Source organism: Aotus nancymaae, unplaced genomic scaffold, assembly GCF_030222135.1.
Source record: "Aotus nancymaae isolate 86718 unplaced genomic scaffold, 86718_ANA_hifiasm-v0.15.2.pri h1tg000267l, whole genome shotgun sequence".
In the NCBI taxonomy this organism is placed as follows: Eukaryota; Metazoa; Chordata; class Mammalia; order Primates; family Aotidae; genus Aotus; species Aotus nancymaae.
The window spans coordinates 1,002,392-1,013,915 of NW_026988682.1; the positions used below are offsets into that span (position 1 = coordinate 1,002,392).

General features: G+C 38.7%; 1 protein-coding gene across 1 annotated transcript; it reads left to right on the plus strand.

Annotated features, from left to right (window-relative positions):
* The first annotated feature begins 276 nt into the window (after positions 1 to 276).
* On the plus strand, positions 277 to 1,224 carry LOC135273123 (WD repeat-containing protein 82-like). The gene has a single exon (XM_064372046.1). The coding sequence runs from the start codon at positions 277 to 279 to the stop codon at positions 1,222 to 1,224; it is 948 nt and encodes a 315-aa protein (XP_064228116.1).
* The last annotated feature ends 10,300 nt before the right edge of the window (positions 1,225 to 11,524 follow it).

The following is an 11,524-nucleotide window of genomic DNA, read 5'->3' on the forward strand; positions in this document are numbered from 1 at the left end:
TGGCTGAGGTTCCAGCCTCCGGCTTGTCTGTCGCCCCAAGATGGCGGGCACAACGAGCCGACGCCACGCCGGTTGCCCGTGAGGTGGCTGTGAGGACTAACAGTCGGCGAGCCTCCACAGTTCAGTCAGAAGACCCACGCCCAACTGTTAGCTGCCTTCGCGCTAACCGCCCGGCCCGCGGCGCCGCTGCCACTCGGCGGGCCCCTCAGCAGCCCTCCCGCTCGCCGCCGGCCCCGCCCCTTCCCTGCGCCGCCCCTGCCCGCCTCAGCCGCCACCATGAAGCTGACTGACAGCGTGCTGCGGAGCTTTCGCGTCGCCAAGGTGTTCCATGAAAACTCGGACAAGATTAACTGCCTCGATTTCAGCCCCAACGGCCATTCGATCGTCTCGAGCAGCGACGACGACTCCATCGTTCTCTATGACTGCCAGGAGGGCAAACCGAAGAGAACCCTGTACAGTAAGAAATATGGCGTGGACCTCATCAGATACGCTCATGAGGCAAACACGGTTGTTTACAGCTCTAACAAAAGAGACGATACTATTCGTTACTTGTCCCTGCATGACAACAAATACATCAGATACTTTCCTGGACATAGCAAAAAGGTGGTGGCCTTGTCGGTGTCACCTGTGGATGACATTTTCATTTCCGGGTCTCTCGATAAGACCATTCGCCTGTGGGATCTCCGCGCTCCTAACTGCCAGGGCCTCATCCATCTAAAGGGGAAGCCACTTTGTTCTTTCGATCCGGAAGGGTTAGTTTTGGCTGCAGGGATCAACTCTGAGATGGTCAGACTTTACGACCTTCGCTCTTTTGATAAGGGGCCGTTTACTACCTTTAAGATGCAGTATGATAAAACTTGTGATTGGACAGGACTGAAATTTAGCAACGATGGCAAACTCATCCTCATTTCCACCAACGGCGGCTTCATGTGTCTCATCGACGCATTCAAAGGAATGGTGCTGCACACGTTTGGGGGTTATGCCAACAGCAAAGCTGTCACACTGGAGGCTTCATTCACTCCAGACTCTCAGTTTGTTATGACTGGTTCAGAGGATGGCAAGATCCACGCCTGGAACGGAGAGAGTGGTATGAAGGTAGCTGTGCTGGATGGTGAACACATAGGCCCGATTACCTGTTTGCAGTTCAACCCCAAGTTCATGACTTTTGCCAGTGCGTGTTCCAGCATGGTCTTCTGGTTGCCCACCATTGATGACTCACCCTGATGCTTCTCCGCTATTTCTGTACAGTGGGGGTGGCCAGTAGGAAGAAACTCAGAGGGGACTGAGATAATAGTACGGTTGGATCATTTGACTGGGGTGGAGAGCATCCTTTGACATGGCGTTTCCATCGATGTGCTGTACATCTTCTCAAAGGAAAATAAGCACTTCGCTGAGCGTCTTCAAAAGGACTCTTGGTGCAACAGACTCAGTTGGAACTCTAGCTGTCACTGCACCAAGCTCTCCTAGAGGACTGACCAGACTCACTATTTGGATATAGTGGGGCTCTCAAGACATCTGCGATCTGAATGTAACATGCTGCTGAGGAGCCAGTAAAGTCATCAGTTCTGTTCATCCGTTCTCCTACCCCTCTAGAGGCATGGGAAGTTACTATCCTGGTTTTGAGATGCTAAGGCAGCTCAGTGCCCCTTGCCCTCACCCTGCATGTCTTGTTACTGGATTTTCCTGTGTACTTGTGGCATTATCCTCAACCGTCATGTTTCTTGGGTGCCAAACATTTACAGAAATGTTTTCATATGTCTTAGGGTCAGAGAAAGGGACAGATACAGAAGGACCTTGCTTGCAGGAAGCTGTGCAATTAGTCACTGCAATTAGTCATGTGAGGCTAGGTGGTCAATTGAGGTTTCGTTGCCAATAATAGATCACTCCGGTTTACCTGGTATGTCTGCTTTCTTGCTGCTTTTCCTTGTTTTCTCTCAGAAGAAGAAGGGGCTCTAGTTAGGCCCAGGCTGAGCGAGATGAGGTGCAGCTGGCTGACGGCCTTCTTAGAGCAGAGAGAGTGGTATGTCATTTAACTAAGTTATTAAACATTTATGCAGGCAGCACTCATTGCAGATCCAGAAACTGAGGCACAATAAAGTTATGATTTGCTCAAGAACGCATAACTGGTAGAGAGTAAAGCAAGGCATCACAACTCCTGTTCAGTGGCAGGAATAGGCTGTGAATTTCTAGCACTATTTTTTTAAGTAATTATTTTTTGACTTGTTCCTCAAACTGAAAGTCCAAGAAGCAGGCACCATTTCCAAATGTACAGTAGATACTATAGGATGCCACCCACTGTATAGCTCTCCTTTCCCAGAGAGGAAGGACTTTTAGAAACCAAATGATATTGTTATTGCCCACCCAGGGCAGAAAATTCATGATAAGAATAATTGTTGAGAGAGTGCTTGGAACCATGGATTAACAGGAAAGGCTACATAACTTCACATATCTCCAACCAGAGCAATCACCAAGCATGACTTACCCAGCAGCAGAAAAACAACTTTTATTTGAGTTCCTGTGTGTTCAAAATTGAGGCACCATTTTCTTTGAAAACATGACACCTCATGGCTTCTATTTTTGGCCCCTGTGCTTTCAAAGCTGCCTCCTGAGTTGAGAAGGAAAGGGAAAAGATATAGCTGGGTATAAGGCAGAATAAGAGAAGAGAAGCTGTGGGCTGGGGCTGCACAGATGCTCTCAGCAGAGCCAGAGGTGCTTAAGTTTTCTTAGGGGTAGGTAAGGAGTTGGGCAGCGGCGTTTGCCACCCTTTTAGGAGTCAGGTCCAAAGCCACTGATGTTTATTTGACAGCCACACTGCACTGCTCAGTCAGAGGGATACTTAAAAAAATATATTTCCCACTACAATTAGAATTACTGCTTAATAAGGAAAATTTGGGAATTTTAGAAAGAATAAGTTTGCCACCCAAATGCTACCACTCTTAATCTTTCGGTGTTAAATGTTCCCCTAGACATTCCTGTGTGTAGATTTTTGATGTGCTTACATAATCATTATTCTACTGTATATGCAATTTTATGTCCCTTTTGTACTTCAACATAAAACATTTTTTCCATGTTACAGTCTTCGTTATAGTTTTTGTTACAGAATATATATATATATATATATATATATATATATATATATATATATATGTATGTATCACTAAATAAGGTAAAATAAGGAACGGTACGTTCAAATTAACAAAAACTAAATTTGTCACTAGCAGACTTCCACCTACATTTCCCCCTAAAAAATGGAGCAAGATGAGATTAAAGAGAAGTTATATCAGAGGGAAACAATTTTAAAAATAATTTCAACTTTTATTTTAGATTGAGGGGTACATATGCAAGTTTGTTACAGGGTATATTTTGTGATGCTGAGGTTTAGAATAGGAATGACCCCATCAACCAGGTAGTTGAACAGAATACCCAAGAGTCTTTCAATTGTGGCCCCTTCCCTCCCCAATCTAGTAGTCGCAAGCATCTATTATTGCTGTCTTTATATCCATAAGTACCCAGTGTTTAGCCTCCACTTATAAGTGAGAATAGGCGGCATTTGGTTTTCTGTTCCTGTGTAAATTTGCTTAGGGTAATGGCCTCCAGCTGCATCTAAGTTGCTGCAAAAGACATAATATCATTATTTTAATGGCTTTGTAGTATTCCATGCTGTATTGTACCGCATTCTTTATCTAATCCACCACTGATGGGCACCTAAGTTGATTCTAGTCTTTGCTATTATGAATGGTGCCGTGATGAACATATAAGTGTATGTGTCTTATATGGTATGACTATATACTCAATTTATTAGTCAGGGTTCTCCAGAGAGACAGAACTAATAGGATATATATATATATGGATAGACCTTTGTTGGATGCAGTTTGTGGATATTTTCACCCATTCTGTAGGTTGTCTGATTACTATCGTCATAGTTTCTTTTGCTATGCAGAAGCTCTTTAGTTTAATTAGTTTCCACTTGTCTATTTTTTTTAATTATTATACTTTAAGTTCTGGTGTACATGTGCAGATCATGTAGGTTTGCTACGTAGGTATACATGTGCCATGGTGGTGGTTTGCTGCATCCATCACCCCATCATCTACATTAGGTATTTCTCCTCATGCTGTATCTCCCCAATTTCCCCACCACCTGCTGTTCCTCCCCTAGCTACCTATCCCCCAGGCCACAGTGTGTGATGTTCCCCTCCCTGTGTCCATGTGGACTTAGTCATAAATTCTTTCGCAAGCCTATGTTCAGGATGGTGTTTCTTAGTTTTATTCCTAGCATTCTTATAGTTTAAAGTCCTAGATTTACATTTAAATCTTTAATCCGTCATGAGTTAATTTATTACCTCGTGAAAGGTAAGCGTCCAGCTTCAATCTTCTGCATACGACTAGCCAGTTATTCCAGCACCATTTATTGAATGAGCCCCTTTGTCGTTGCTTGTTTTTATAAACAGTGTCAAAATTCAGATGACTGTAGGTGTGTGACCTTATATCTGGTTTCTCTATTCTGCTCCATTGGTCTTTGTATCTGCTTTTTTTTTTTTTTTTTTTTTTTTTGAGACAGAGTCTCACTCCGTCACCAGGCGCCAGGCTGACCTTGGCTCACTGCAGCCTCCGCCTCCAGGTTCAAGCAATTCTCCTGCCTCAGGCTACCGAGTAGCTGGGACTACAGGTGCGCGCCACCACACCCAGCTAATTTTTTTGTATTTTTAGTAGAGACGGGGTTTCTCCACATTGGCCAAGATGGTCTCGATCTCTTGACCTAGTGATCTGCCTGCCTCGGCCTCCCAAAGTGCTGGGATTACAGGTGTCAGCCATGTATCTGTTTTTGTATCAGTGCTATGCTGTTTTGGTTACTATAGCCTGACATTATGTATAGTTTGAAGTTGGGTAATGTGATGTCTCTGGCTTTGCTCTTTCACTTAGAGTTGCTTTGGCTATTTGGGCTCTTTCTTGGTTCCATATGAATTTTAGAATAGTTTTTTTTTTCTAATTCTGTGAAAAATGACATTAGTAGTTTGATAGAAATAGCATTGTATCTGTAGATGCTTTGGGAAGTGTGATCATTTTGATGATATTAATTCCTCCACTCCATGAGTATGGAATGCTTTTCCAGTTGCTTGTGTCATCTATGATTTCTTTCATCAGTGTTTGGTAGTTCTCTTTGGAGAGATCTTTTACCTCTTTGGTTAAATGTGTTCTTTGGTATTTTGTTTCATGGTTGTGTGGGCATTGTAAATGGGATTGCCTTCCTGATTTGGCTTTCGGCTTGAGCATTTTTGGTATCTGGAAATCCTACAAATTTTTGCACATTGTTTAGTATCTTGAAACTTTACTGAAGTCATTTGTCAGTTTCGGGAGCTTTTGGCAGAGTTTTTAGGGGTTTCTAGGTATAGAATCACATCATTGGTGAAGAGAGATAGTTTGACTGTCTTTTCCTATTCGAATGCCTTTTATTTCTTTCTATTGCCTGATTGCTCTGGCCAAGACTTCCAGTATTATGTTGAATAGAGTAGTGAGAATGGGCATCCTTGTCTTATTCCAGTTCTCAAGGGGAATGCTCTCAGATTTTGCCCATTCAGTTTTGATATAAGAGTTAAGAAGAAATCACTTAGGCAGATAGTAAGGCTATATGAGAGTCTTTGGTAAAGCTTTTCTCTTTAACGAAAAGCAGTGCCAAATCATTTTCTAATGAAAAGCAAGCCATAAAGTTGAGCTGCAGACATAGACAAGCAAGCTGGGAGCTTGCATCAGTGAATGTCACAGGAACAAAGGACTAAACATGCTCAATATGGTGGCTGCATCTTCCCTTCTCTTTGTTGGCCACATGTACAATAAAAAGTAGACACGATGACCCCAATCAACTGAAAAGCCCATTTGCCTAACAAGACTAGGATGGGGAACCAGTCTGCCCTGTGTGCTATGTAAACATCATACCTAATCAAACCAATCTGTGAGTCTCATGTAAATCAGACCACCTTCTCCAGCCTGCCTATAAAATCTGCTGTGGTCGGCCGCTTCCCCGCTTTCAGACATCTCTCTTACTCTCTCTCTCACTCTTTCTCTCTCTCTCTCTCACACACACACACACACACACACACATGCCAGTCCACACACATAGAACTGCTCTCCTCTCTCCTTTCTTCTATTAAACTTTCCACTCCTTAACCTGTCCACATATGTTCATGTCCTGAATTTCTTGGGGTGAGACAACGAATCACAGGTTATATACCCTAGACTGTGTAGCCGTTTCAGCATGATGTTGGCTATGGATTTGTCATAGATGGCTCTTATTATTTTTAGATATGTTCCTTCTATGGCAATTTTGTTCAGGTTTTTTATCATGCAGGTATGAAACCTACATTTTGAGAAATGAAGAAAGAGTATCAGAAATGGGAAATAGCTGAAAAAACAATTTTTTTATAATATGGGTCAGGTAAAATACCTAGTATTGGTTAAAGCAAAACTTAAAATAATATTTTTTTAATTTGAAATTATAATACATGTAATAATCACAACATAAAGATGGGGGAGGGAAGCACCTTTATAACTGCAAGGATTTTAGCTTTTACATGGAGTGATATAATACTAAATATAATTTTACTCCAAGACGTATAATTAGAAGACCAATAGCTACTTTGAAATGGGATTTTGATAAACAATAAACTACGTAATGAAACTATAGGGCATGAAAGGGAACAGGGAAATCAAAAACAAGAAAAAATGGAGAAGAAGCTTAAATTTTAAATATAAATTCTAGTATTCCAATAGTTATGTTAAATACAGATATTCTAGACACTATTTAAAAGGCAGAAATTGTCAAAATAAATAAGCAATGCTGTTTATGATACACTTTAAGTACAATGACAGATAGGTTAAAAGTAAATGTATGTAAATTTTGCATATTGTTAGAATGAAAAGAAATTAGCTGTAGTTGCTAGTTTAGAATCAATTAAAATAAACTTTAAGACAGAGTATTAGCAGCGATAAAAAGGGACATTGCAAATGATAATAAGACTATTTCATCAAGAAGACTGGACATCGTAAATGTTGTAGAGTGCCTAATGCACAGCTTCAAAAAGCAAGAAGTAAATTTCGACAAAATGAAAGAGACAAGTAGGCAAGTCCACAGTCATAATAGGAGATTTTATGACCTGGTTTGTTTTTTGTTTGTGTTTTTGTTTTAGGGCAATAAATGGAATTTGCAATCAAAACATTAGTGACTATATAGAAGACATAAAATATTATAAACCATGTTGCTCTAATTGACATTTACAGAAATTACTCAACAACTGTAGTATTCAAATTCTTTTCACGTGTATATTCACCAAAAAAGCTCTTGCAATTGGCCATAAAACCACTAGAAATACATTTCAATGGGCTAAAATTATGAAGAATATATTATCTAAGTACAATGCAATTGACTTTGAAACCAATAGCAACAGATACATAGGAAAACTCCAAGTATTTGAATATTTTGCAACACACACTACATACTCCATAGTTCAAAGGTAAAATCATAAGGAATAATCAAATATGTGGAACTCGGTAATAGTAAAAACATACCAAAATCTGTGGGATACAAGAGGAAGCAAGGAAATTTAAAAAGAAAATTAAAAAGAACAGAGGAATTGAAGTAAGAGTAGGGAAAGATGAAGAAAAACAGGAAAAGGAAAGAAAATGGTGAAAGGAAGGAAGGAGAAAGAATGAGGAGACTGAGCTTCTGTCTTGAGAACCCTAGGTATTCAGCTGTACCATTAGGGACAAGTTAAGGATATTCACAGGATCTCTCTCATGTACCTCAGTGTCAAATACCACCCCATTTTTTGTAAAGCAATTAAAAACAAACAAAACAGAGGAGTGCAAATAGACACTTTAATAAATTTGTTCAGCCAACCTTTAACCCATGTATAAAAATATATAGTATATATTTACCTCAGACTATATGTGAGGCAAACCTACAAATTGACCAAAAATTTAAAGGTTTAAAAACTATTAAATCATGGATAGTATGTTTTAAATTTGGAGTAGAGAAACCATTTTTCAACTATAAATAAAAAGCAATGTGTGTAATAATTATATTTATTGATAATAACCCGGATGCACACAGGAGGTTTTTGGAGAAGCAACAAATAGATTATTATTAGTTACATTCTCGCCACCAGAGCAATGTGATGAGAACCAGATGTCACCCACATGTAATAGGGGTCTTTACTATAGGTGAGAAACACCAAAAAATGAATTTGGCTGTTTATAGAAACACTGTCCTCTCTTCCTTCAAGTAGGGAGAAAAGCCTTTCATTCTTCGGAAGATTCTGATTTCTTAATATCACCTTTTGGAATGTAAATAAATTTCTCTTGGGAAAAGTTAGAAACATCATCTTTAGTTTTGCAACTCAGGGATATCTGCACAGTCCCGGGTCTCGGCTTTCTTTGAAGTGTAAATGCACACTTCCAGAGTTAGGTAAATGTCTCTAGGGTTCTCTATTGTAAATTAACCTCCAAGGCTTGCTCTTCAGAGCAAGTTCCAAGATTTTTATCAGAAAGCTTAACTGTACAGAAACATAAAAATATATTCTCTATAGCTTTATGTCATGAAAATTAAAAACATTGAGTACCTAAACTTCAAAACTTCTGCATAGCAAAAAAGCATTAAAGTCAAAAAACAAATGGCAAATTGGGGGAGACGTATACAATTCATATCATGGACAAATTGCTTATCTTAATTTATAATGACATCTAAGAAATTGGCAAGAAAAATCCTGCATTCCAACAGAATGGGCAGATAACCTAAAATCACATAATTTTCAGTATAAAATTTTCTTATTGTTTTAAAGTATATAAACCACTTTCCATGCAAAACTCTAAGAGAAATTTATCACAGGACTTCTTTTTTTTTTTTTGAGACTGAGTCTTGCTTTCTCTCCAGGCGCCAGACTGGAGTGCAGTGGCTTGATCTTGGCTCACTGCCAGCTTTGCCTCCTGGGTTCAAGCAATTCTCCTGCCTCAGCCTCCCGAGTAGCTGGGACTACAGGCACATGCCACCACACCCAGCTAATTTTTGTATTTTCAGTAGAGATGGGGTTTCACCATGTTGGCCAGGATGGTCTTGATCTCTTGACCTCGTGATCTGCCCACCTCAGCCTCCCAAAGTGTTAGAATTAGAGGCTTGAGCCACCTCACCTGGCCAGGACTTCTAATATAGGACACATTGAATGATATTATGGCCAGTGCTTTGCTTCATTTGAAATTAATGAATGTAATACAAGATTAAAGGGATACTTTATATCCATGAGTTCATTTATTTTCACACCACATTTGTCTTTTCAAAATGTTTATTTCTGAACACATATACGAACATACCATTTTTCAATTGGAATGTAAATATTTTGATTGACAATACCTGGTAGGAAGTATTAAAAGATAATTTGAGAACACTAGTGCTTATTATTTTAACTTTAAAAATTATAATCTGGCCGGCCACAGTGGCTCACGCCTGTAATCCCAGCACTTTGGGAGGCCTAGGCAGGCAGATCACAAGGTCAGAAGTTTTAGACCAGTCTGGCCAATATGGTGAAACCCCGTCTCTACTAAAAATACAAAAAAATTATCCAGGCATAGTGGTGCATGCCTGTAATCCCAGCTGCTTGGGAGGCTGAGGGAGGAGAATGGCTTGAACCCAGGAGGCAGAGGTTGCAGTGAGCTGAGATCATGCCACTGCGCTCTAGCCTGGACGACAGACCCAGACTTTGTCTCAAAAAAAAAATAAAAATTATCATCATGTCTATCGAAAAATATCACATTTAAAAGAATCACACAAGGACATTTAGACATTTTCAGAACTTGGAGTCACAAAAAATATATATTATATTTATAAAGTTACTTTCTGAAGTGGTACTAATTATTTTAGCCAAGTCACCATGCCTGTAGTGGAGAGACCAAATAGAACACTTGAAGGGATGGTTTCTCAAACAGGTTCATGTGATTCACCTGGGACACCTTTTAAAAATGGAAAGAGAAACACAAGGGAAATCCCAAATAATAGTGACTTGAACAAGATTGAGGTTTATTTTTTTCAAGTAACAAAAAGAATGAAAGCGGTCAGTCCTAATCTAAAGTAGCAACTCAAAGATCTCTGGGCTAATGTCCATGTGAGTCTGTGTCCCTTCCTTATGATCAGTTTTAAGAAGGTAACTGTAGCCTCAGTTGGAAATTCTATAATTAGCCAAGAAAGAAAAAAAAAAAGAAGTACCACCTAGCTGAATCTGTCTTCTTCTGAATCTTTCTGGAAGGCTCAGATATAGACTTTCATTCACATCTTTTTGGACTACCCTTTTCTTCAATTATTGCTACAGAATACATGATTTAGCAGGATACCTGTCATCTCCAACAAATTTAGGCTCTGTTAAAAAAGAGAAATATCCGTAGATTATTAGATAACAATCTTTATACTACTGTGATATTCTATGAATCCATCACTGCACTGTTATATTACCTTCACACTAAATATGAGTAGAAGCTGTTATAATAAAGGCAACTTATAAGTGAAAATATACAAATTTTGTACAATTTTTATTTTTCATGACAGTAACAATGTTCACACATTAAAAACTGCAAAAGAAACACAGCTGAGAACAATATTTTTACAGAAGACCTTTACAAAAATTATTATTGTTAAAAGGTTAGAAGGATCTAAATTTGAACCACATTGTCTTTAGCCCAAACCTCTTAATGGACTCATTTAATTTCCCCAAAATAAATTTTTGAAGTGAAACAACCCTTGTTCTCGACACGATACAACAAAAACTTGTTAGAACTCCTGACAATAATGGCCTGACACTTGAATGAAAGTATGGTCTCTTTGTTTTATTAGTTATGCTGACCATAGTCCAATTTTGAATAGAGTACTTTATAAAATAAAATTTTCATACTTTAAAAGTTAGAAACCTTTGTAATTATTTGCCAACAGAGATGAATTAATTCAGAGCAAACATCTCAAAGCTGCTAATGATTGCATGATCAGGTAATTTTATTGCTTTAGCAAACAATGATAAAATGCATTTAAATTTCACTCAACTTTTCTTTGCTTAACATATATCTAATAGAAAAAGGTATCTTCACTCATTTGCAAGCTTATTAGTTTTTATTTCCTTTGGTAGAATCTTAGTGTGATAGACATTTTTTTCTAAATTTTTAAATACATTGTCTCTAGCCCAAACCTCTCCCTTGTACTTAGTCATTTTTCAAAGATGTCTTTAAGCTTACAACTTTACTGTTACTTTAAAGATATAATTAAAGAACAGTATTATTTTGAAAAGTTGAATACACCATGGACGATGACAAAATAAAATGAAATAGGGAATGAATTACTACATTTCAACAAAATATTCTTAATCCTAAGGGCTAGAATAACTGAACTTTATTTCTAGTTCCTCTTCGCTAAAGTGTCCTGGATAAAATTACGTTTTTTCAGAAATGACAACACAGTATAGACCATCCAACTTTTAATGATAACCTACTCCAGGGTTAT

Bases quoted from the DNA above. Each gene is read 5' to 3' on its own strand.
- LOC135273123 (XM_064372046.1), top strand. From the start codon at position 277: ATGAAGCTGACTGACAGCGTGCTGCGGAGCTTTCGCGTCGCCAAGGTG.